At 46.8% G+C, this 27,327-nt stretch overlaps 1 protein-coding gene across 2 annotated transcripts in view; it reads left to right on the top strand.

Moving 5' to 3' along the window:
• Window positions 1-19,903, top strand: part of CFAP65 (cilia and flagella associated protein 65) — a 57,754-nt gene extending 37,851 nt beyond the window's left edge. Inside the window, exons 19-32 of one of the 2 annotated variants that reach the window (XM_073545421.1) lie at window positions 739-915; window positions 1,542-1,608; window positions 1,863-1,973; window positions 2,387-2,578; window positions 2,665-2,814; window positions 3,165-3,308; window positions 4,077-4,193; window positions 4,268-4,399; window positions 5,938-6,009; window positions 6,375-6,589; window positions 9,657-9,791; window positions 10,281-10,559; window positions 15,103-15,237; window positions 19,454-19,903. In XM_073545421.1, the coding sequence (XP_073401522.1) occupies window positions 739-915; window positions 1,542-1,608; window positions 1,863-1,973; window positions 2,387-2,578; window positions 2,665-2,814; window positions 3,165-3,308; window positions 4,077-4,193; window positions 4,268-4,399; window positions 5,938-6,009; window positions 6,375-6,589; window positions 9,657-9,791; window positions 10,281-10,559; window positions 15,103-15,237; window positions 19,454-19,562 (2,035 nt within the window). In that variant the 3' untranslated portion in view covers window positions 19,563-19,903. The remainder of the gene's footprint in view (window positions 1-738; window positions 916-1,541; window positions 1,609-1,862; window positions 1,974-2,386; window positions 2,579-2,664; window positions 2,815-3,164; window positions 3,309-4,076; window positions 4,194-4,267; window positions 4,400-5,937; window positions 6,010-6,374; window positions 6,590-9,656; window positions 9,792-10,280; window positions 10,560-15,102; window positions 15,238-19,453) is intronic. The other variant, XM_073545422.1, reaches the window with a different exon arrangement.
• Window positions 19,904-27,327: the final 7,424 nt, after the last annotated feature.

Raw genomic sequence — 27,327 nt, 5'->3', positions numbered from 1 at the left:
AATTATCTGAAAATTGCAGCCTGTAAATAAGCCCTTGGAAGGGTTGTCTGGTGCAGCTCACACCAGAGGTGAGCCATACTGATGAGGTTGTGCCTGCACAGTACCTGCTAACTATGCGCTCGTCCTGGCAGGTATGTGCAGACAGTATAGCACACTGCTGATCATGCACTCGTCCTATAAGGTATGTGCCGATAGGATAGCACACTGCTGATCATGCACTCGCCCTGGCAGGCACGTGCAGACAGAATAGGACACATGCACAATACCTGCTGATCATTCATTTGTCCTGGCAGGTATGTACAGACAGGATAGGACCATGCACAATACCTGCCGATCATTCACTTGTCCTGGCAGGTGTGTGCAGACAGAATAAAACACAATACCTGCTAACAATGCACTCATCCTGGCAGGTAGTGTATGTGCAGACAGGACACATGCACAGTCCTGCTGATTGTGCACTCGTCCTGGCACATATGTGCAGACAGGATAGGACTCTGCTGATCGTTCACTTGTCCCTAAAGGTAAGTGCAGATGCGATGCCCTCTTCGCGGCTCACCTCCCGATGTATAAATGTGTGTAGCAGGACAAACCCTTTTAACATGACAAGGGTCGGGTGCTACCTGTTGCTGCCACAATAGGGACATTTGGCCATTTGTCAACTAGGCAACTTATAATATATTTTTCCCTTTTCTCCGTACCTGTTGGTCTGTTGTATTTGAGGTTTGTGCTCTTCCATAGGGATTTTTTGTTTCCTGCGGATCAGCAGATTGAGCTGGAGTTCTGGGCAGAGACCTGGGAATTTGACCCCAGTGAGATTCAACAGATGAGAATTCAGGATAATAAACTGTTTACCATCAGCCCGAAATCAGGGAATCTAAAACCAGGCCAGCAGGAAACTCTTCAGCTAACGTACAGGTGAGACACACAGGTGAACACGAAGCACCATGGGCCCCGGCACATACCATAGTCATAGTGCAGAATTTACCTTCACATTGTAAATCCTGCACTTCATTCATTTTGTACTGATTGTGACTTACATGGTGCTTCCTTCTCCATTAAAGGGTTGTTCTGGTGCTACTTGCCTCCATGTTTGTAGGGTGAGCGCAATTGATGCATTCTGTGACCAGATGATTGCATGAAGCCGTGCTGGCCGATATCATGCCCTTGTTCTAGCACAATTTCTCTAAACCCGTTGGCCCGGCATGTGTCCTGGTGACGCCTGCCAACAGGACGTCATCAGTGCGGCTCATGTCCAGGTGGGGTAGTGTTGGGACTGGAGCAACCCTTTAATTTCCTGAGGATGCTTCTATTTGGAGCTTTGAGAACACAGCATCTTTTTTACGTTCCCATGGGGTGAATATTCAGCAGACTTACATGTTGATAATTTTATGTGTAATTTTTGGGTTTAGAGTGCAAGTTTATATTTTTTGACAAAAAGCAAATAAAACCTCACATGATTGAACCACGAATGTACGGAGCTCCACAAAAAGTTACTAAACTCTGGATTGTTGACATTTGTGTTTTTATCTGTTTCTGCACAGACATGATTTTGTCGGGACTGACCGCTTGCCCGTCCTCTTAAAAATCTCACATGGCCGAGAAATTTTGGTATGTACCACCAGAGTAATTACCTGAAGTGACCACTAGGGGGAGCTCAGTGCATACAATTTCTACATTGAAATCAACTATAACACTGTATGCAGAAGACTCATACGCTCCCCCTGGTGGTGGGAATGGTAACGTCACCATTCGTAAAGAGAGGTCAGATGTCTTTGCCAGTGTTTTGTGCCCTATTCAGAGTTTATATACTGCATCATTTCATAGAAGCGTTCATATCATTATCTACCTGTCTACCATTCCAGTTGAACTTCATTGGGGTGACCGTAGAGAAAGATCAACGCTACGTACATTTCACCTCCACTAAACATTGCTTCACCCCAGTGGCCATCGGTAGCTCCAGTCCTTCTAAGCAGGTAAGATGTAGCTATAAAGCACTCTCACTGTTTGTGGGGTTACTGTATGGTGTCAATGTATGGGGGTCACTGTATGGTGTCAGTGTATGGGTTCAGTGTATAGGGGTCACTGTATGGTGTCATTGTATAGGGTCAGTGTATGGGGCTCACTGTATGGTGTCAGTGGGGTCAGTGTATGGGGAAAAGTGTTTGGGGGTCACTGTATGGAGTCACTGTTTGGAGTCACTGGGGTCACTGTATGGGGTCACTGTATAGAGTCAGTGTATGGGGTCACTGTATGGAGTCAGGGTATTGGGGTCATTATGGGGGTCACTGTATGGTGTCAGTATATGGGGTCACTGTGTGTGCAGTAAGGCTGTAAGTCACAATCTTGCTTCTTCTTTACTGATTTGTGATCCTCCACATTTCTCTAGATCTATGAGCTGTTCAATGGGGGTTCTGTAGCCGTAATCTATGAGATCCAGCTAGAACCATTACGGGGAGTCCAAGAAGAGAACTACCACCACCCCATATTCCAGTGCCTGAACCCCCGAGGGGAGATAGTACCGGGGGCAACTGCATGTGTGGAATGGATCTTCTCCCCGCTGGAGGCCAGGACTTACTCGGTCAGCATCTCCTAGTCTTCTGGATTGTATACGGCCTATTGGTTGCTGGGTTTGTCCAGTAATGGCCTCTTCTTCCTCACATGCAGGTCACTGTTCCTGTTCACATCTTAGGCGGGGACTCTGCCCTGATCACCTTTGAAGGGACTGGTTATGATCGCAGTGTTCTAGGGGACACAGCGGCATTTGAGGCATTTTCGCCATTATCAGCGGTGCCACGACTTACTCTTCCTGGACAGGTGAGAACACTGATCTGCGGAGTAGACATATGAAGACTGAAGACTCCCATAGGGTTCATAGATTCACTTGTATGACATGAGATAAAAGTCAGCTGCAGCCACCAATTTTGGAGGGACTGAAATGTATTTGGGTATGAGGGTCTCCTGACCCTCCCTGAAGATGGTGTTGGGGCAGATGAGGTCGAGCACTTTTCTTCTCCCTCGAGATTAGCGGCAGTCAGTCGAGGTTGTCAGTAGCTCACTCCACTCCCCCATGGCTCAGCCGAGAATACATCCCACACAGTCTGGTCCTTACACGTTTTTTCGGATGGTGTAATGTCGCGGTGTCTTGTGCTACTTCTCGTATGCAGGTTCCTCACTTGACCCAGCAGAAGCTGTCATTTGGGGATATTCCCGTTTTCAGTAAGTCCAGTCGGCTGCTGTTCCTGAACAACACTTCTGAGTCCGAGTCCATCCTCTTCACTTGGTATGCAGCGTCGCCCAATGCCAGCGAGGTGGGTACAGTGACTAGCCCACTTTAAATGGGGCAGGTTTTGATGATCTGTTATTCCCAACATTGAAAGTTGGCCCCATTCTAAAGTAAAGGAGATAACATTCTGATCGGTGGCAATCCGACAATTGGGACCTTACCCCACTAATCCACTGACTGGGGCACTGAAATTCCCCATCATAATAGAGCAATGGCTGTGTATGTGCAGCTACTCCATTCATTCTCTATGGGGCTGGGGTCTGCTTTCAGCAGTCCTACAGAGGATGACAGAGACTTTCAGTGTGGGGAATAATCCTTACTAGGACAGCTCCTTCTTGAATACAATATACAAAAAAATACCCTATACTCAACTCCTGTACCGGCCCTGTACTAGCGATGTCAGCGCCGTGTCTCCCGATGTTTCCGTAACATTGTTAAGCCACGTGAACCCCTGCAGCCAATCAGCGGCTGCTATTGTTCTGCTGTGTTCCCTTTGGGTGAATCTCGGATTCCCGGGCAAAGTGTGAGCTGTGCAGCCCATTAGCAGCTGCTGATTGGGAACAGGGCTCACGTGGCATAACAATGTTACCTGGGCCTCAGGAGACCCAGCGCCGACATCTCTGCAACAGTGCTGGTGCACCAGGTGAGTATAAGGGGGTTTATTTTAGAAATGGGAATATAGTAGTCAAGAAGGGGCTGTCCAAGTAGTGGACTTGATAAAACCCAGGACCCTGTTTCACCTGCCATGGCTGAATTTGTGAGTCTGTCACTGGGGTCCCATCTGGTTTCACAGACTCTTCAGGTCTCCCCTTTGTCCGGTGCTGTACGACCAGGTGAGAGCCTCAGCATCATGGTCACTCTTCAGACCGGGGAGCAGGCCTCTTTCTATACTCTGGAGCTGGTGTGTGAGGTACGTACTGATGCTTTGTATGGCGGTGATTGCTTTCTATAGCGGATCTTATGTAATGTGATATCCCCATGTAGATATTCATGGAGCGAGCCATCGCTGAGTATGAGCGAGATCTCCGAGAATGGGAAGAAGAAGGGGAACGGCAGTCATTGGAGTTCACAATTACTAAAGCAGAGAAGCCAGAAAAGAGAAGCCAGATGACAGAGGTACATCTGCATTTACACAGGTACTCCATGAGGGTGTGTGTGCACACGGTGCGGATTCTGCTGCGGATCCACAAGCAAGGTGCAGTAAAATGTTAACCAATGGATTTTAAAAACCGCAGTGCACATGCTGCAGATTTTTCCACGTGAATTTACTGCGGTTTTAAATCCGCAGCATGTCAATTCTTTCTGCGGATTCCACAGCGGTTTGACACCTGTTCCATTATACAGGTGTCAAAACGCAGGGGAAAACCGCTGGCCAATCCGCAGGAAAACCGCAGGTCACTTTACCTGCAAATCTGCGCGGAAAAATCCGCAGCTGAATCCGCACTGTGTGCACTCACCCTGAAGGGTGTCTGACTAGCAGAGATCGGAGCTGCCTGGGAGCTAACAGAAAACCAGCAGAAAGGCGAGTGCAGCTCTGGATGGGGCTGAGCAGCGAGTGCAGCTCTGGATGGGGCTGAGCAGAATTGTGTCACAGTATGTGTGAGTTACACAGTTCTAGTTTCAGAAAACTTCTAATATGTCAGAATGACAGATCGATGGGGTCTTGTAAATGAGACCCCCTACTAATCACTGAAACAAAGAGAGACTGTTCCTCTGAGACGTGAGCACGGGAGTTTACGGACTCACAAGCTCTGGGGTCATCTATACTATAGCCGTCCCTCTCTGGGGATCAGCCTCATAGCGCAGAGCACAGCTGAATGGGCGCAGCAGCGATCACCTACATGCTTCTGCCTCTTTGGTCAGGATTCCCTGCTGCTGGTTCAGAATCTGTACTACACCTGCGCCCTGTGGTGTATTGTGGAGATGTGGCACCCGATTCACCTTTCGCATTTTCTTAAGTCAACTTTCTTTTGTTACCTTGTGGTATTCTCTTACCATTTTTAGGACCAAATACTTCAAAATGGCACATAGAGGAAAGTTCACGAATTTTATTCAAAATTTAAAAAATGCTTTTTTTTTTTTTCCTTTACCCTTTTTTTCTCCTTTTTCTAGCAAAAGGGCGGCTCAATCTGTTTAAATGTTACATGCATCTCTAACATTTGTGTAGAAATTTCTGCTGATGTATAAAAAAAAAATCACTCCGGGAAAGGGGAGAACTGGAATATATCTGTGCCAAAATGTAGCTACTTTTTCAAAAGTCACAAAAAAATAAAAAATTTGGATTACAAAAACGAAGCCCACAATGGCGAACAGGAAAAAAACACAGACGAATGAGTTGAAAATAGACTTCAAAACTAGGCGCAACTTAAAAGAAGAATTTGGCTTTAAAACAGGAAAAACAAGACAAAGAGTAGGCACAAAATGTAAATGAATTAAATCCATGGTATTTATCCAAGGACAAATGTGAAAAAACAATACAAAAGTGCAGAATTAAGTTGGTAGTGAGCAGAAGTTTGAATGCAGCTGTGGAGGTGACTGTAATATAAGAAACAATTTCAGTCAATAAAAAAAAAAAAACATTAGTTGTCAAATATAAGTTGTGCAGTGTTCCCCGGTAATGGCTGGCGTGTACTGAATGTCTGCTTATATCGTAGTGTGCGCTGGAGACCGGCGGTGCCCAGATCCTTCCTGCTAGGCAACCTCTGACGGAAATAAGGAGATATAAGGTAAGCTGCGGATCACGTCATGCTTGCAGGTCATGAAACTTTATGGTTTGTTCTTCAATGTGTCATGCACATTAGTAATCAGAAGCCATACGCACTGATAATGCTACTGCACGTCATGAAAAAGATAACCACCAGGGGGCAGCACTATCTTTCAACTATGAAGCAATTTAAAAGGAATTTTCCATCTTTGTGCAGTGATAGCATATGTCATCAGGGCCACATCACCTGTTTATTCCAACACTGACTCTGGGCACTGGGTCATAAATTGCAAATCACTGTTATTCAGGCGACCATGTGAATGTCACATAATATATACTTCCTACCTAATGAGACAATTACAGACTGGAGTGTGTTTTTATTAACAGACCCTACCACCCATCAAGAATGGAGACAATGTCCGAGCACCCGCCAGCCGAGGCAGAGAGAACCGAAAGGCAGTGAAGCAGGCACAGCGAGTCTGGGCGAGACCCCATCCACCTGTGCCATTACAGCTCCACCTGTCAGTGACCGGACGATCCCACCACACTCCAGATTTTCTCAACCAATTCCAGGATGATTTACTGCGCCATTTCCAGCAGCGGTGAGTGTTCGGTCATTACTGCAGAGAGACCAATGTATGATGGGACTGCAGTCCCGGCGCTGCCAGCAGAAGGCTTCCAGACTAAACCCATCGGGTGCCCGCAGCGTAAATGTCCCTAAGCTGATAATCAGATAAAGCAATTACCACGTACAAAATAGATGATATATTAAGCCCTTCTGACGCCGTGACGCTCAGTTACGTCCTGAGCAGATGATCTTTGACTCACAATAACCCAGGAACAGAAAATGGTGGCGCCTGAGAGCTAACAGGAAGCCAGCGGAATCCTGAATGTAGATCTGGACGGGATTGAGCATAAAAGGGGCACAAGAAAGGAAAGGCTCTGTAAGGTCTTAGATAAAGGGCCATAAGACATTACCTGTCCACAGGTAGGACTGCCGGACAAGGGATGTCTCAGACACTTCATGGAGAGTGAAGAGAGCTGCAGGGACAGAAGTCTCAGCGCTTGTATCCCCGGCAATCTAGGCGCATGGATAGGTGATAGCTTCTCACTGGACAAACCCTGTAATTTCTCTTGCTTTGTGCGCTTCTACCATGTGAAATGACCGCTCCCAGTATGACAGGAGCAGTGGTAATTGGTAGGGGTACACAGACAATCATCTATAGGCCATAGAAGTCGTCCCGTGGCGGAGTAAGGTGTGACTACAGGTGACGTCTTCTCTGATGTGACTCTCCTTCCATCCTGGACCTGTAGAGTGCACGTCATCGTGTCATTAGTCCCTCATTCACATCCGTACTGACTATTGTCCTACACTGTGCCCCTGGAATATAACAGTGCCATACATTGCAGGCCCTGAAGATAGTGCCTGGCAGATCTGTCACACAGGGCCCCTGAGGACTGTGCCACACTCCAGTCTGCCAAGAGATGATGGTGACCCTGCACCTCGACCCCATATTTTGTCCCATTATATTGCCCTGGCATATTTTCCCTTTTTAGTACTACTGCAATGTGCCACACCATATTGCTTTTTTAATAGTGCCACCACATAGTTCCCACCAGTAAGGTCCCTCTTATAGGGCTATCACACACTGCACCTTTAACATGCTACTACATACTACCATTTTATACTGCAACCATATAATGCTCCTTTCAAAGTGCTTCCACATAGTATCCCCTTATAGTGATACCACATGATGTCCCTTTTTCAGATACCCACAATTTCATTCTTTGAAGTGCTACAGTTCTCACATATAGTGCTACCACACTGAGTTATCTTTAGTCAGGACCCAAAGCCTGCAGAACTCTGAGTGCAGCTCTGGAGTATGATCCAGGATATAACTCAGGATCAGTAATGTAATGTATGTGCACAGTGACTGCACCAGCAGAATAGTGAGTGCAGCTCTGGGGTATAATACAGGATGTAACTCAGGATCAGTAATGTAATGTATGTACACAGTGACTGCACCAGCAGAATAGTGAGTGCAGCTCTGGGGTGTAATACAGGATGTAACTCAGGATCAGTAATGTAATGTATGGACACAGTGACTGCACCAGCAGAATAGTGAGTGCAGCTCTGGAGTATAATACAGGATGTAACTCAGGATCAGTAATGTAATGTATGTACACAGTGACTGCACCAGCAGAATAGTGAGAACAGCTCTGGGGTATAATACAGGATGTAACTCAGGATCAGTAATGTGATGTATGTACACAGTGACTGCACCAGCAGAATAGTGAGTGCAGCTCTGGGGTGTAATACAGGATGTAACTCAGGATCAGTAATGTGATGTATGTACACAGTGACTGCACCAGCAGAATAGTGAGTGCAGCTCTGGAGTATAATACAGGATGTAACTCAGGATCAGTAATGTAATGTATGTACACAGTGACTGCACCAGCAGAATAGTGAGAACAGCTCTGGGGTATAATACAGGATGTAACTCAGGATCAGTAATGTGATGTATGTACACAGTGACTGCACCAGCAGAATAGTGAGTGCAGCCCTGGAGAATAATACAGGATGTAACTCAGGATCAGTAATGTAATATATGTACACAGTGACTGCACCAGCAGAATAGTGAGTGCAGCTCTGGAGTATAATACAGGATGTAACCCAGGATCAGTAATGTAATGTATGTACACAGTGACTGCACCAGCAGAATAGTGAGTGCACCTCTGGGGTATAATACAGGATGTAACCCAGGATCAGTAATGTAATGTATGTGCACAGTGACTGCACCAGCAGAATAGTGAGCGCAGCTCTGGAGTATAATACAGGATGTAACTCAGGATCAGTAATGTATGTACACAGTGACTGCACCAGCAGAATAGTGAGTGCACCTCTGGGGTATAATACAGGATGTAACTCAGGATCAAAACAGGGTCAGTAATGTAATGTATGTACACAGTGACTGCACCAGCAGAATAGTGAGTGCAGCTCTGGAGTATAATACAGGATGTAACTCAGGATCAGTAATGTATCTACACAGTGACTGCACCAGCAGAATAGTGAGTGCAGCTCTGGAGTATAATACAAGATGTAATTCAAGATCAGTAATGTAATGTATGTACACAGTGATTGCACCAGAAGGATAGTGAGTGCAGCTCTGGAGTACAATACAGGATGTAACTCAGGATCAAAACAGGGTCAGTAATGTAATGTATGTACACAGTGACTGCACCAGCAGAATAGTGAGTGCAGCTCTGGAGTATAATACAGGATGTAACTCAGGATCAGTAATGTATGTACACAGTGACACTACACCAGCAGAATAGTGAGTGCAGCTCTGGAGTATAATACAGGATGTAACTCAGGATCAATACAGGGTCAGTAATGTAATGTATGTACACAGTGACTGCACCAGCAGAATAGTGAGTGCAGCTCTGGATATAATACAGGATGTAACTCAGGATCAGTAATGTAATGTATGTACACAGTGACTGCACCAGCAGAATAGTGAGTGCAGCTCTGGAATATAATACATGATAAAGTCACTGAACTATTTATGTGGATTTTTTATTTCTGGCATTAGTTGCATTTGCAGCAATTCATTGTGTAATTTACTTTTATTCTTTTGTTGAGATTTATTTTTGTTCTACACTTTTTAGTCCATACAAAAAGAAGATGGAAATTCCTGTTCCTGTGAAGCTTCAGCCAGAGACAGGAGAGCCGGACAGATACAGAGAGAGACCGAGCGATGCTCAGCAGGAGATGACTCGGGACGTTATGACCTCAATCATCAGGTGACGTGATGCGGCTGTTCTCAGCTTTTACACCAATAATCCGGCATCGATAGGTCACCATTGATGCCACCTAAAATGAATTTCAGGCTGTGTTCACAGGTTGCAGTTTTGTCTTGATTTTGATAAAATGGCAAATGCAACATGAAGTTACAAGGAGCACAGATTAAAAAAATGGTCTGCAACGTGTGAAACTACAAGTCCCAGCACGGCATCGCAGTCTACAGCTTGCACAGCATGCTGGGACTTGCCGTTTCACTCCAGCTAGAGAGCCAGAGGTCACTATTTAATACCGTTGTCAGCTCCTATAGCACCGCACATTGTTGCAGGAGGTAACAGATGATTGCAGCATGCGGGTAAATACCAGTGTTATAGGCAGAGGATTTCTGAGGCTCGTGTTACCGGTGCAGACCTGGGTAATATGCCTATAGATTGCTATAGATTATGTATTGTGTGCCCTCGGCTATAACCTGCTCTTCCCTGATCTTGTAGGAACCTCCTGGATGATAAGCAGTTTCATGAAGCGCTGATCCAGATCCAGAATGAGCCTCTGCCCTACTTCACCCAACTACGCAGCTCGGAGTCCAGGCCAACCACGACAGACGCCGCCCCGGAAGACCAGAGCGTGATGGTGGCAGAGTCTGCACCCCCGGCAGCAGAGGAAGAGATGCCAGCAGACTCACGGGTAATATCAAGAGACATGACACACGAGGAGACCCAGACCAAACCTATGCTCATACCACAAGATGAACAGAGGGAGAAGATTAAAAGGTAAAATAAACCCATAGTGCAAATAATGCAGAGAATACCCAGTAATCCATGTGAACAGCAAGGTGCCGGACTATTGGATGTTCTTTACCATTGGACATCATGACCTACAGACTAGGATTCATGCACATAGAGACCTTCATACAGACTCATGCAGAGGGTTTTTCTGTAGGAAACGGACTGAAAATAGTGACTTGCTCCATCTGATGCCGTATGAAGCATTGCTGCTGGGAGAGAATATCTCTGTACACCCGCCTGTAAGACGGGGCACGGAGGCGGCACCGCTCTGTACTAAGCGAGTCGTGCACTGCCTACCAGCTCTGCATGCAGGGCTCCGCCGTATTCTAAACGTCTCGTGAGGGTCCTGAGACCCTCACCGATCTCCCCAAATACTATTCAGTAGCAATTACCTCTGGAGGCAGAAGGGCTCCGCTCCTGTATGAGTGGTGTACAGGCTCAGTAGTAAGTTAATGTACTCTGTACTCGTTCATGCCGGAGCTGAGCGCTTCTGAATGACCCGGACCCCACTGATCTGAAAGGTGTTTACAGTTATATAACATTAAAAGTAACATTTGCAAAGTGTTTATTTTAATAACTTTTAGGGTGAGTGCACACAGTGCGGATTCAGCTGCGGATTTTTCCACGCGGATTTGCAGGTAAAACCGCAGGTAAAGTGACCTGCGGTTTATCTGCGGATTTGCCTGCGGTTTGACACCTGGACAATGGAACAGGTGTCAAACCGCTGCAGAATCCGCAGAAAGAATTGACATGCTGCGGATTTAAAACCGCAGGAAATCCGCGCGGAAAAATCCGCAGCATAAGCACTGCATTTTTGAAATCCCATTGCTTTGCATTGTACTGTACAATGCCTGCGGAACTGCTGCAGATACACAGGGTCAAATCCGTTGCGGAACCGCAGCTGAATCCGCAACGTGTGCACATACCCTTAAAGGGACCCCACCAGTGCTTATCACTTGACTTCACAATCAGCACGACATCAAAGGCCAGATGTAATCCCTCACTGCCACTCATCACCAGGGGGCACTCTAACATTACAAATTATTGACTTTGGAGTCCTTTTATTTAGGCACCATAAATTACCAGCGAGGAGCTCCTCTCCACGACCAAAGAAGTCAGCCAGTGCTTGTTTCCCTTCAATCACATGCCCCTATGACCATCAGAGGGCCCATATGAGCAGTCATTCTTTTGATCGCCAGTTTCCCGGCAGCACATTCGTGTTTGCATGAAGTGACAATTGTTTTCTCGCTTGTTGTTTGATTGCTGGTCAGGTTTACGCTGGAAAATGACTGAAAATGAACACCTTGCGATCATCGCCCTAATTATAGGGCTCTATATTCTCATCTGGTGGCCCCTATATCCATTCTCATTAGGCGCTATCAGGTCCACCGTCACCATCTGACACACCCCGGCAAGTGTCGGGGCTCTGGATGCACGGGGGGGAGGCCCAACTTGCCATCTGGGACACTGGCATGCTAAGGGGCCCAGAAGTTAGGGGAGCATGGTGCCAGCGCAGGCACCAACCCCTCCCCCAATACTCGCGTCTCCCCGTTCCCCGCTGCTCTGGTCTCTGCTGCTCCGGTCTCTTCAGCGTCTACTGACTTTCTGTGACGTCTCAGGGTGTAATGACGTCACTACAGAGCGCCCTCTGTGCTGAGCAGTGCAGAGAGTCAGAAGACACTGAAGAGACGGGAGAGGTGGGTATTTGATTTTTTATTTTATTTTTTATGTGGGGAGCATTATAGGAGCCCATTACACTGTGTGGAGTAATATATGGGGCCAATAATACTGTATGGAGGACTATGTGATGCCCATAATACTGTATGGAGGACTATGTGGTGCCCATAATAATGTATGGAGGACTATGTGATGCCCTTAATACTGTATGGAGGACTATGTGGTGCCCATATTACTGTATGGAGGACTATGTGGTGCCCATATTACTGTATGGAGGACTATGTGGTGCCCATATTACTGTATGGAGGACTATGTGGTGCCCATATTACTGTATGGAGGACTATGTGGTGCCCATATTACTGTATGGAGGACTATGTGGTGTCCATAATACTGTATGGAGGACTATGTGGTGCCCATATTACTGTATGGAGGACCATATTATGCCCTTAATACTGTATGGAGAACTATGTGATGCCCATATTACTGTATGGAGGACTATGTGGTGCCCATATTACTGTATGGAGGACTATGTGGTGCCCATATTACTGTATGGAGGACTATGTGGTGTCCATATTACTGTATGGAGGACTATGTGGTGTCCATATTACTGTATGGAGGACTATGTGTTGTCCATAATATTGTATGGAGGACTATGTGATGCCCATTTTTTATGTAGCCGCAATGAATGTAGCGCAGGTTCGACCTCCACTCCTTTAATTGTCTCTAGGACTGCTGGGAACAGCAGAGCGCTGCGCTCGGCAGTCCCATGCTCGATGAATGCAGCAGAGGTTCAGACTGTGCAGTTCTGTTTCAGGGACCCAATTTGGGTATTTAGGGGATAGTTACAGCCGGACTCCATAGATCAGCAAGTTTTTCTGTATCCTTTAGGTAGGGAATAACTTGACTTTTGGGGAATAATGCTTTAAGTGTAATGTGTATGGCCTCCCTAACATATAGTCTTGTTCTTTCCTAGCCTAAAATCTATCCCTTTTCAGATATCCAGTCTTTATCCTAATCTTCCCTCTGTTTTCCCCTAACAACGCCAGCCATAAACGATCGTCCATCTCAGCTGTCTCTCCCATACCCCGGAGCGCTTGTTTGCCTGATCGCTCCTGTGTCCTCTATGAGAAAGCCGCCGGCTGACATGTCTGGCAGCAACTTATCCCCTTTAGAACAACGCGATCGGCAGTCCGAAATCTACATCTCTCCCGATCATCATTCGACCCATACACATCAGACCGTCAGCCGAACACGTCAGTATCGGCAGGTTCAGGCGACATTAATGTGTATGGGAGGTGACACAATAGTTTATTATTCCAGCACCCCTGGGTTCCTGCCGCTGATGTCCATGTGACCACCTTTATTTTCTCTCAGTCTTACCACCAAACCCCCCACCTAACCCATGTCAGGGACAGCTGGCCATAACCCTCACAATTAATTATTGGGCGACCCATTAAACCTAACCAGATTGTCCAGATCACATCATTCATAGCGGACGACACTTGATCTATTTTCCAAGAGGTGATCTAACATCATGTTCTGTCACGAGGACACCGAGGCCTTGGCTTATGCCACCTCCGTATACGACTGATCCTTGGTGTCACCCGGAATAAGTCACCGGGGAGACAGCAGCGCCCGACGTGAAATCAGGTCCTGATAGATGCCAGACAGGGACACGGCCCGAGTCCGGCCCTTGTATATGGTACAGAAAGCAGGATGGAGAATTAGGGGCTGGATACACCGTCTGCCCCTCATCAGAGCACAGATCCTGCGCTCTGCAGAAATCCAATGGCCTCAGTCATATTTTAATAAAAGGGTAGTTTTCTTTTTTTTAAATTCCATTCATGCACTGGGGTCAAAAATGGCAAACTTTCGGATTGTTCCCTTCTCCAGTCATTGCTGAGGTGGGACTATCAGCAGCCCAGCGTCAGCCACAGGAGGTTGGGGGCTTCGGAGACAGCCGAGAGCGTCTGCACTGTTTTTTTCCATGATTCAGAAATATAGAAGAGAGTGGGGGTTGCTGTTATTCTCGTCTCTGCAATAATCAGCATAGATGAGGAAAACCCCGTTGTTTCCCCCGGGGCCTTCCTACAAATTATAGGGGTCGCGGCACTGATATAGTGCTGCATCCAATCTACATGTCCTGCACAGAAGCGCTTCCGACCACCTAGAGCTGCAGCCGACCCCTTCATCCGATTAGAGGTCTGCTGCAGAATTATGGTACGTTCCCCTGCAGACCTCCCTCAGCAGAAGCGCAACTATTAAATCCATGGCAGTGAATATTAAGGCGGCTATTGTTGTGAACATGGCACACTTAGGCGGCACATTTCACCTTTCATTGCACTGACATCCACAGCGTAAATCCGAGTTTACAATGTAGATCTTTTTTGCAGTGCGAAAGAGATTTCCTAAAACCTCGTGCACATTGCCGGGTCTGTAACATACAGTGGATTTTCCATCCAGAAACTTCAGGCTGAAAATTCACTGCTTGTTACCAAACTTCTTGCCATTAGGACGTGTCCCTGGACTGTCTGACATGATGAACACTGATTGAAAAGGGTCTCACTATGTGAGGATACCCCCGCTGACCAGTCCTTACTGGTGAGATGGGGGAGAAAACACTGACAAACACTCTGTGATTTGGGGTACATTGGGTCCAGTTCTTTCCCTCTTCTCACAGAAAAGTGAAGCCCCCATGTGAGACAACCCAAACCTGTGATGTAAAGAAACGTGTTACAGAAACTTGGATCCATGAGCAAGAGGAGACATTTAACCCTCTGCTCACGGTGCGAGGTGCAGCGCACACTACACAGGTGCTACCGAATTTCTAAATGCCCACTCTCTGTTTCAGGACACCAGTGTTCAGCCAACTGGTGGAGTCCATACTGGAAAACACACTACAGAACATCATGACGGAAGCCAACCGTGGAGAAGTCGTTCTCACCACCCGGCCTCGCGTCATCGCTCTGCCACCTGCAACCCCCAGGTACGTTAACGGGGACGTGAAGAACAGTGAGGCTGATCAGTGCACGGTCAACCATGCTGCAATATGCACACTGTCAGGCTTGTGCACAGTTGCCTCTCTGTGATTTGGATACTTGCCGCCACGTGGCTTCTCATCCGTTTCTCTCAATACAACATTTATAGTTGCAGGAAAAATTGCTAGTCGGCAGGTTACGGCAAGTTTGCAAATCATGCACTTGCCGTCACGTGACGTCGTCTCCAGCAGGTAACCACACAGAATCCTGACTGTGTGCATTCTGCACACTGTAACGGATCATTGCAATGGATCATTATTTCCCCCCACCTCATCTGTCAGAGGAGAGTCAGAAGAGCCTCGTACACATTGTAGGTTCGGCTGACGTTAGTCTAAGGCCTCTTTCACACTTCCGTTTTTTACAATCAGTCACAATCCGCCAGGTTTTGAAAAAAAACGGATCCTCAAATTTTTTTTGAGGATCCGTTTTTTCCCATTGACTTGCATTAATGGCGGATTGTGACGGATTGCTGTCCGTTGCATCCGTTTTTTGTGAGGATCCGCCAAAAGTTGCTGTCCGTCACCATCCTCAAAAATTTCAAAACGGAGCTTGTAACGTTTTTTCCTCTGGCGGATCCTGCAAACACTGATTTAACCCGAATTTCTTTCTGGGTGCCGGACAAAAAAAAATTATCTCTCTCTTTTCCCTCTCTCTTTTCCCTCTCTCTTTTCCCTCTCTCTTTCCCCTCTATTCCCACTCACTTTTCCCTCTCTCATTTCCCCTCTAAACCCACACACAAAACCACACACAAAACCACACACAAACCCACACACAAAACCACACACAAAACCCACACACAAAACCCACACACTTTTCCCTCTCTCTTTTCCCTCTCTCTTTCCCTCTCTCTTTTCCCTCTCTCTTTTCCCTCTCACAATCCCCACAAAAAAACCCACAACAAACCCACACTAACCCACTCCAATTCCCTCTCACATTTCCCTCTCCTTTCCCTCAACAAAACCCACACACAAAACCACACAAAACCACAACCCACCACATAACCCTCACACTTTCCCTCTCTCTTTTCCCTCTCTCTTTTCCCTCTCTCTTTTCCCTCTCTCTTTTCCTCTCTCTTTTCCCTCTCTCTTTTCCCTCTCTCTTTTCCCAACAAACCTCTCTTTCCCTCTCTCTTTTCCCTCTCTCTTTCCCCTCTTCCTCTCTTTTCCCTCTCTCTTTTCCCTCTCTCTTTTCCCTCTCTCTTTTCCCTCTCTTTCCCTCTCTCTTTTCCCTCACTCTTTTCCCTCTCTCTTTTCCCTCTCTCTTTTCCCTCTCTCTTTTCCCTCTCTCTTTTCCCTCTCTCTTTTCCCTCTCTCTTTCCTCTCACAAACCACACACAAAACCCCACACACAAAAACCACACAAAACCACACTCAAACCCCTCTCTTTCCCTCTCTCTTTCCCTCTCACTTTCCCACTCCTTCCCTCTCTCTTTTCCTCTCTCTTCCCTCTCTCTTTTCCCTCTCTCTTTTCCCTCTCTCTTTTCCCTCTCTCTTTTCCCTCTCCAAAACCACACACAAAACCAACACAAACCACAAAACCCTCACAATCCACACTTTCCCTCTCTCAATTCCCTCTCTCTTTACCCTCTCTCTTAACCCACTCTCATTTCCCTCTCTCTTTTCCCTCTCTCTTTTCCCTCTCTCTTTTCCCTCTCTCTTTTCCCTCTCTCTTTTCCCTCTCTCTTTTCCCTCTCTCTTTTCCCTCTCTCTTTTCCCTCTCTCTTTTCCCTCTCTCTTTTCCCTCTCTCTTTTCCCTCTCTCTTTTCCCTCTCTCTTTTCCCTCTCTCTTTTCCCTCTCTCTTTTCCCTCTCTCTTTTCCCTCTCTCTTTTCCCTCTCTCTTTTCCCTCTCTCTTTTCCCTCTCTCTTTTCCCTCTCTCTTTTCCCTCTCTCTTTTCCCTCTCTCTTTTCCCTCTCTCTTTTCCCTCTCTCTTTTCCCTCTCTCTTTTCCCTCTCTCTTTTCCCTCTCTCTTTTCCCTCTCTCTTTTCCCTCTCTCTTTTCCCTCTCTCTTTTCCCTCTCTCTTTTCCCTCTCTCTTTTCCCTCTCTCTTTTCCCTCTCTCTTTTCCCTCTCTCTTTTCCCTCTCTCTTTTCCCTCTCTCTTTTCCCTCTCTCTTTTCCCTCTCTCTTTTCCCTCTCTCTTTTCCCTCTCTCTTTTCCCTCTCTCTTTTCCCTCTCTCTTTTCCCTCTCTCTTTTCCCTCTCTCTTTTCCCTCTCTCTTTTCCCTCTCTCTTTTCCCTCTCTCTTTTCCCTCTCTCTTTTCCCTCTCTCTTTTCCCTCTCTCTTTTCCCTCTCTCTTTTCCCTCTCTCTTTTCCCTCTCTCTTTTCCCTCTCTCTTTTCCCTCTCTCTTTTCCCTCTCTCTTTTCCCTCTCTCTTTTCCCTCTCTCTTTTCCCTCTCTCTTTTCCCTCTCTCTTTTCCCTCTCTCTTTTCCCTCTCTCTTTTCCCTCTCTCTTTTCCCTCTCTCTTTTCCCTCTCTCTTTTCCCTCTCTCTTTTCCCTCTCTCTTTTCCCTCTCTCTTTTCCCTCTCTCTTTTCCCTCTCTCTTTTCCCTCTCTCTTTTCCCTCTCTCTTTTCCCTCTCTCTTTTCCCTCTCTCTTTTCCCTCTCTCTTTTCCCTCTCTCTTTTCCCTCTCTCTTTTCCCTCTCTCTTTTCCCTCTCTCTTTTCCCTCTCTCTTTTCCCTCTCTCTTTTCCCTCTCTCTTTTCCCTCTCTCTTTTCCCTCTCTCTTTTCCCTCTCTCTTTTCCCTCTCTCTTTTCCCTCTCTCTTTTCCCTCTCTCTTTTCCCTCTCTCTTTTCCCTCTCTCTTTTCCCTCTCTCTTTTCCCTCTCTCTTTTCCCTCTCTCTTTTCCCTCTCTCTTTTCCCTCTCTCTTTTCCCTCTCTCTTTTCCCTCTCTCTTTTCCCTCTCTCTTTTCCCTCTCTCTTTTCCCTCTCTCTTTTCCCTCTCTCTTTTCCCTCTCTCTTTTCCCTCTCTCTTTTCCCTCTCTCTTTTCCCTCTCTCTTTTCCCTCTCTCTTTTCCCTCTCTCTTTTCCCTCTCTCTTTTCCCTCTCTCTTTTCCCTCTCTCTTTTCCCTCTCTCTTTTCCCTCTCTCTTTTCCCTCTCTCTTTTCCCTCTCTCTTTTCCCTCTCTCTTTTCCCTCTCTCTTTTCCCTCTCTCTTTTCCCTCTCTCTTTTCCCTCTCTCTTTTCCCTCTCTCTTTTCCCTCTCTCTTTTCCCTCTCTCTTTTCCCTCTCTCTTTTCCCTCTCTCTTTTCCCTCTCTCTTTTCCCTCTCTCTTTTCCCTCTCTCTTTTCCCTCTCTCTTTTCCCTCTCTCTTTTCCCTCTCTCTTTTCCCTCTCTCTTTTCCCTCTCTCTTTTCCCTCTCTCTTTTCCCTCTCTCTTTTCCCTCTCTCTTTTCCCTCTCTCTTTTCCCTCTCTCTTTTCCCTCTCTCTTTTCCCTCTCTCTTTTCCCTCTCTCTTTTCCCTGCAGATTTCCTGCGGTCCAAAAAAAGCAGCATGTCACTTCTTTTGTGCGGTTTTCCACCTGCTCCATTCTCCAAATCCGCAGGGGGAAAACCGCTGGAAAACCGCAATAAAAAAGGAAGAAATCCGCAGGAAAAATGCAGGTCATTTGACCTGCGGATTTGTCACTTCTTTTGTGCGGTTTTCCACCTGCTCCATTCTCCAAATCCGCAGGGGGAAAACCGCTGGAAAACCGCAATAAAAAAGGAAGAAATCCGCAGGAAAAATGCAGGTCATTTGACCTGCGGATTTCTTAAAATCTGCGCGGAAAAATCCGCAGGAAGGAAATCTACGTGTGCACATAGCCTTAATCTGGCAGGATCAGCCACCTATCTTACAGGTATTTGGGCGTACTGAAGAAATCATCAGCGCCTGTACTCTGGGAAGATAAGCAGCTGCCAATCACTTCTGGAGCTGCTTATCTCCCGATCCACAATAGAAACACATAAATGCTCTTCTGAATTGGGGGTGGGGAGGAATAACTGTCAGCGGTGTGCTGACAGCTATTGCAGGTGTATGGCAGTTTTAGGGGTGTCACGCTGAACATGGGTACACAGCAGACGCTCCACCTGTCCAGGTGACAGAAGCTCCACATAATTTACAGCTGTGTCAACACCACGGCGCCGTGTGTAGTGTACAGATATCACATCCTGGGCTCTCTGCTTCACAGGGGAATCACACCGGCCGCCTCAGCCTGTACCGTGTCACACAGTGTACCGCCAAGTCCAAGCACCCCCGAAGCCCCGGGACATGTTCTACCTGCGAACCTTCAGCCGTGAGCGCACAGAATAAAGGACCAAAGCGTCTCCTCTCCAGTCACATGAGTTCACTTATCCGAGGACATTTTAGAGGGGCTCTTCTCCCCAAGGGGGCATCCTGTGCAGGCAAGAAATAAAGAAGCCCCTCCTTCAGATGAGCCCTTTGGAGCGAAGATCTCCTCTAAATATATGTATTGTACATACGGTTAGTAACCCGGATACAGAGTGACTACACAGAGCCATGGATTTCACATCCAGCCATAGATTTGACAAGACCTGTGCTGCGCTGCCCGAGTGCTTTTATGTCACACCGACTCTGTGCTCAATTTGTGTAACGAGGAATAAATTATTCTGTGACCCAGCGGCAGACTCTGACCTCGGAAAACCTCCAAAATTAGTGCTAATCTCCAGGGGGGTCCTTCAGTCTTCAGTGTGTAATGAAACATTTCTTCAACTTTTTATAAACTTTTGTGGCTCATTTCCTTTCTATTTTTAAGATCTCTGCTTGCTGCTGGTGAATGCAAACACTAATTTCTGTCCACAGTCTGACAATCTGCCCAGACCTCATATTTCTCAAAGCTGTGGATTTGTTACAGTAGTATCCAGTCTGGACATTCCTCCGTGAGCCAAGCAGCCTGGATCCTGGGATAAGCGAGGGATTTCTGATGTATTTAGCTCACAGAGGATTGTCTGGATGGGATTCAATTGTAACGAATCATCAGCTGTGAGACGGTTGAGGTCTGAGTTTATTTTTCGGCATTGAAATGTAAGCAAGCAGTGTTGTAATTTGCCAACAGCAATCAGAGTTACTGAAAATGGCGAGGAGCTTTCTAGTATATGATCATTACTTTTCTCTTCATCACATGTGTAGGGATATACCGCCATTCTGACTGCTCATATATAGCCGCACACAGCGTGGTGCAGCTGTCACCTCCCTCCCAACCTACATCCATAGAGCCGCCCTGTGAACCCTACACCACTGCTCCATCCCACCGGATTTAGACCTGGATGTGTGCCCGGCCATTGTGCTGAAAGTGTACACTGTCCAGAAACTGCGCTCTCTGCTCAGAAATGTACAGAAGCCTGTGAGTCTCCACACACACTGCAACTACAAGTCCCAGCATGCAGCCATAGTATCTACAGACGTATAGTGGTAAAATGTGTGTATAGCCTGCAAGTCTCCACACACACTGCAACTACAAGTCCCAGCATGCAGCCATAGTATCTACAGACGTATAGTGGTAAAATGTGTGTATAGCCTGCACTGCAACTACTAGTCCCAGCATACAGCCAGAGTATCCACAGATGTAAAGTGGTAATATGTGTATAGCCTGCAAGTCTCCACACACACTGCAACTACAAGTCCCAGCATGCAGCCATAGGATCTACAGACGTATAGTGGTAAAATGTGTGTATAGCCTGCAAGTCTCCATACACAGTGCAACTACAAGTCCCAGCATGCAGCCAAAGTATCTACAGACGTATAGTGGTAAAATGTGTGTATAGCCTGCAAGTCTCCACACACACTGCAACTACAAGTCCCAGCATGCAGCCAGTGGCAATGTGTATAAAGCCTGCAACTACAAGTCCCAGCATACACTGGTTTCCATTAAACTGAACATTTAAAAATATTGGTAAAAAAGGGAACGTCACTATTAGAAGGGAATCCTGACTGCGCCCTATTTCTGTCAGATTCACTCATGTGTAACATGTCTGTAAAGCGCTGTGGAATTAATAGCGCTATATAAATGAGTAAAATAAATGAATAATGGCCCCTGTACTCATTGCCAGGTGACTTGTACGATCAGAATAAACACCTATCGGTCACCAACCTAATACTCTGATCCCCCGCGTGCTCTGACCCACCGAGGCCGTGACACCACAAGATCTCTTTGTGTGGGATCTCAACACTTTGCAGTGGATCCTCGGAGTCTTGTAAGTTGTCTATTAGAATGTGGTTTTTAGAATCAGATTTGGGGAAGTCGTCTCATTGAATTCTTTGTCATTCTTCTTAAACCATCTCCTGAAGATCCACCTTATCCATATACCAAGAATACCCCACAAGACCTGCCGTATACCTGGAACACCCCCACAAGACCCGCTGTATACCGTGAACACCCCACAAGACCTGCCGCATACTGGGAACACCCCACAAGACCCGCCGAATACCTAGAAAACCCCTACAAGACCCGCCGTATACCGTGAACACCCCACAAGACCTGCTCTATACTGGAAACACCCCACAAAACCTACCGTATACCGGAAAGACACCGCACAAGACCTGCCGTATACTGGGAACACACCACAAGACCTGCTGTATACCTACAAGACCCGCCGTACACCGAGAACAACCCACAAGACCTGCTCTATACCGGAAATACCCCACAAGACCCGCCGTATACTGGGAACACCCCACAAGACGCAATGTACACTGAGAACAGACCACAAGAATTGCCGTATACCAGCAACAGCCCACAAGAGCTGGTCTACACCTTGAACACCCCACAAAACCCGCTGTATAACAAGAACACCCCACAAGACCTGATCTATATCGGGAATACCCCACTAGACCCGCCGTATACCGGGACCACCCCACAAGACCTTCCGCATTCTGGGAACAACCCACACGACCTGCTGTATACCTGGAACACCCCACAAGACCCGCTGTATACTGGGAACACCCTAAAAGACCCGCCATACACCTGGAACACGCCACAAGAACCGCCGTATACCTGGAACACCCCACAAGACCTGCCGCATACGGGGAACACCCCACAAGTCCTGCTGTATACCTGGAACACCCCACAAGACCCGCCGTATACCGGGAACACCCCACAAGACCCGCCGTATACCGGGAACACCCCACAAGTCCTGCTGTATACCGAGAACACCCCACAAGACCTGCCGCATACGGGGAACACCCCACAAGTCCTGCTGTATACCTGGAACACCCCACAAGACCTGCCGCATACCGGGAACACCCCACAAGACCCGCCGTATACCGGGAACACCCCACAAGACCCGCCGTATACCTGGAACACCCCACAAGAACCGCCGTATACCGGGAACACCCCACAAGATCCGCCGTATACCGGGAACACCCCACATGACCCGCTGTATACTGGGAACACTCCACAAGATCCGCCGTATACCGGGAACACCCCACATGACCCGCTGTATACTGGGAACACTCCACAAGATCCGCCGTATACCGGGAACACCCCACAAGTCCTGCTGTATACCTGGAACACCCCACAAGACCTGCCGCATACCGGGAACACCCCACAAGACCCGCCGTATACCGGGAACACCCCACAAGACCCGCCGTATACCTGGAACACCCCACAAGACCCGCCGTATACCGGGAACACCCCACATGACCCGCTGTATACTGGGAACACCCCACAAGAACCGCAGTATACCGGGAACACCCCACAAGATCCGCCGTATACCGGGAACACCCCACATGACCCGCTGTATACTGGGAACACTCCACAAGATCCGCCGTATACCGGGAACACCCCACATGACCCGCCGTATACTGGGAACACTCCACAAGACCCGCCATACACCTGGAACACGCCACAAGAACCGCTGTATACCTGGAACACTCCACAAGATCTACTTTGAAGATGCTCTGGCCTAGTTGCCTAAACTTTGCAGTTTGCCCCTTGTCTCTCATGTCCTTCTCTTACCCATTTTTCCTGCTTTCAGTACAATAACGCTCTGTTCTGCCTTTACAATGTGACGGCTGATTGTGTATCAGGGAGTTTCTGTAGATGTAACAGAGCAGATTTTGTTATTCTATTGCACAAGAAGCTTTGCCCCCAGTTCTGCAAAACGTAATTGCCAATTCTGTAAAGCATTAGGTCTTCCAAATGTCAAACTCAGCTCTGCTACATCTGTATATTTTGTTTCCCTGCTCTCTATAGGGGAACCTTCCTTATCTAATCACTAGGACATCAGTGAGGACAGACCTGTCCACAAAACCTGCTCCTTATCTCCGCAGGTGCAGCGGCTCAGTCTGTGTAATGCACTAAATCTGCAGATGGGCCGTTTAAAGTGACACTCCTTGCATTGTCTTAAATCAAGGCTTAAACTACACCAGGCATGAAATCCCCAAAATATCATGGTCCTCGAGAAGGCGAGTGACGCTGCTGACATGGAAACACAGCGATTCCTATGGTCTACGGTTACTATCTCTAACTATAGCACCTGGTCATATGGGGGGTCCCTAAAAACAAATTCAACTTATTATTGGGGGACCCGTTAACTATAAAGTGTCCCTGCTCAGTTTAGACGGCCATAGATGTAACAACTATTCATTAGAAGTTGGAATTGGGCTCTATATTGTCACAACCATCCCCAAACGAAACACTGCGGGCCGGCGCTTTATAAATGACTCTGGATGGATTTTATCCATGGTGCCCATTGTGGTTCAGTGCGCTGTAAGCTGCACAGTCTGTACCTGGCGACGCACCCGCTGCGCTCCTCTCTGCAAACCTGTTGCAATTCCAAGTCCTCACCTGCGCCAGCACTTATTCCTCTCAGTTATTGACTCCAGCGATACTTAGTATCTGCCATCAATGGAAGAAAAGGATCCTGGTCAGACTGTGAAATAGCGCCAGACATAGCAATATAGCAACGCTCTCACCGCGGACACTGGAGACTGGGCAAAGGAAATACCCACAAATGACTATGTGACATCAATGGATCGTCTCCAACGTGGTTTATAGTAACAGCCTGCCACCAACCAAAGCTCAGCTCTGTGGCTACACTGAAGAGCACAAGAGTAAGTAATGTAATATGAGTACACAGTGACCGCAGCATCAGAATAGTGAGTGCAGCTCTGGGGTATAATACAGGATGTAACTCAGGATCAGTAATGTAATGTATGTACACAGTGACTGCACCAGCAGAATAGTGAGTGCAGCTCTGGGGTATAATACAGGATGTAACTCAGGATCAGTAATGTAATGTATGTACACAGTGACTGCACCAGCAGAATAGTGAGTGCAGCTCTGGAGTATAATACAAGAGGTAACTCAGGATCAGTAATGTAATGTATGTACACAGTGACTGTACCAGCAGAATAGTGAGTGCAGCTCTGGAGTATAATACAGGATGTAACACAGAATCAGTAATGTAATGTATGTACACAGTGACTGCACCAGCAGAATAGTGAGTGCAGCTCTGGAGTATAATACAGGATGTAACACAGAATCAGTAATGTAATGTATGTACACAGTGACTGCACCAGCAGAATAGTGAGTGCAGCTCTGGGGTATAATACAGGATGTAACTCAGGATCAGTAATGTATGTACACAGTGACTGCACCAGCAGAATAGTGACTGCGGCTCTGGAGTATAATACAGGATGTAACTCAGGATCAGTAATGTAATGTATGTACACAGTGACTGCACCAGCAGAATATTGCGCGCAGCTCGGGAGTATAATACAGGATGTCACTCAGCATCAGTATGTATGACTCTACTTTGTATATAGATTATTTCTACATGTAAACAGTAAGATGTTGATCCAATCTGATAACATCCTGGATTAGGAAACTCCATACTGATTCTAGCGATATTTACACTGTAATAATTACTTGACAACCGGTAGTGAAAAAAAAACCCCGTAATCCTGTGATGCAGTGAGTGTTAGATGAAGGGTTAATGTTCTTTTCCCGGCCGCTTATCGGCTGTTGTGCCCTGAGGCTTTGCTCCAGCCCCGCACACAGCTCCTGTTGTATCAGGACAGGGGGTGTCACATTTTTCTCACTATGAGCAGATTATATTTGACATTTTCTATAAATCCTGATAAAACTAGAATAGTCACATTAGGTTCCTAGATCCTGTCCCCTTTACATACTACAAGACCCTCGGGTCCCGCAGGAGAACGTTATAGGGAACCTTCACCCCATAGGAGGCCTGCAGGGTTGTTGATGCTGTCTAGTAATGGTTGTCTATCCCAACAGATCACCCCAAAACATGTTGTATAGCTAAAAAAAAATGACAGTGTAATGTGATGTGCCCATTCTATGTGTATATAGAGGATCGGCGACACCTATGAGGAGCCTCCCAGCACCTCCTGAAAAGCTTAGCTCCAGGTGTCCTGTGCAGTGCCAGGATGCTTCTTCATCAGGTTGTACCCAAGCATCCAGGCGCACATTCAGGGGTGGGAGACAGTGGAAAGTTATGGAGGGATTTTCAAAATGTTGACGTATATACGATAACCTCAGATGGAAGAGCATGGCGGAGCCGATATTCCACTTGTGTCAGGGATGTCACGATCTTCAGAAACTGCCATGCACATCACACGCAGGATTACCAGCCCACAAGGTGCCACACTAGTGGAGCCGTACTGTATCGCACCCATCCAGCGGTCCATAAATCAGCGAGTGCTGAAGCTCCCAGGATGTTATAAAAGCCAGAGTATTACGCACAAATATGCAAAGTTCACCCCAGGTTGTAAATGGCATTCAAATCTTCTACTATCATCCAGAACTTCCTCAAATGCACAGTATCACAGCCGCCCGCCATTGAGAGAAAATGACGACATCACCTTGAGCATAGAGGCCATATTGTATGAGAACCCCCACTCCACCCACCGGTAATTCACACCAGGGGCAGACATATCATTGGTGCAATCTGTGTGGCTGCAAGAGGTCAACGGGCCCATTTACATCTCCAAACCATGTGGAATTGTGCATTGTGATGAGATAAGGGCAAAGGGCCCATATAGTGTTCTTGTGCAGGAGCCTCTTTTGTCTGTGTCCGCTAGTGATTCACACAACGTAACGGATTAAAGAGGGTCTGTCAAAAGCAAAAGAAAAGTCAAAGATATTATAGGATTTTTACAGGGTGAAAAGGGTGAAGTCAAAAATGATGTTGAGATGGTCGAACTTTTTCCTATTTTTCATATGCGTTCTCTAAGAAAGCAATTGTAACATCAACTGATCTTCACGGTGCCATTGAAGGAACAAAGAATCCACACGATCCATAAACAGAGAGATGGTGAGGGAACACTTAGCTAGTTTACATGAATTTACATCTCCTGGTCCAGATGAATTACATTCTAGGGTACTGAAAGTGTTAGCAGAGGAAATTGCAGAACCACTAGCCAGAATCTTTGAAAAATCCTGGAAACCAGAAGAAGTCCCAGAAGATTGGAGAAGGGCAAATGTTGTCCCTGTCTTCAAAAAAGGAAAGAAGATGGATCCAGGAAATTACAGGCCAGTGAGCCTTACTTCTATACCAGGAAAGGTTTGTGAACAAATTATCAAACAGCATGTATGTAAGTACTTGAATAAGAATACAGTAATTAACTAGAGTCAGCATGGGCTTGTAGCAAAGAAGTCATGTCAGACTAATCTAATTTCCTATGATTGAATCACTGACTCGGTGGATCAGGGAAATGTAGATATAGTGTATTTCGACTTCAGCAAAGCATTTGATAAATTATCTCTTACTATCCTTGTTGAAAAAATGACTAAGTATGGGATTGACAAGGCTACGCTTAGGTGGATTCATAACTGGCTCAGTGATCGTACTCAAAGAGTTGTGATAAATGGTTGCACATCCAGTTGGAAAAGTGTTTCCAGTGGGGTACCACTTGACTCTCTACTGGCCTCAGTGTTGTTCAGCATTTTTATAAATGATCTAGATAAGGGAACTGAAGGTAAACTAATCAAATTTAAAGACAATGCATTCCTTCGATGGAAGTCTTCAACCAGAGGCTGGACAGACTTCTGTCTCAGATGGTTTAGTGACTCCTGCATTGAGC

This window comes from Dendrobates tinctorius, unplaced genomic scaffold (assembly GCF_039654945.1).
Source record: "Dendrobates tinctorius isolate UK_male_01 unplaced genomic scaffold, ASM3965494v1 ptg000143l, whole genome shotgun sequence".
In the NCBI taxonomy this organism is placed as follows: Eukaryota; Metazoa; Chordata; class Amphibia; order Anura; family Dendrobatidae; genus Dendrobates; species Dendrobates tinctorius.
This window is presented reverse-complemented; position numbering and strand designations above follow the sequence as displayed.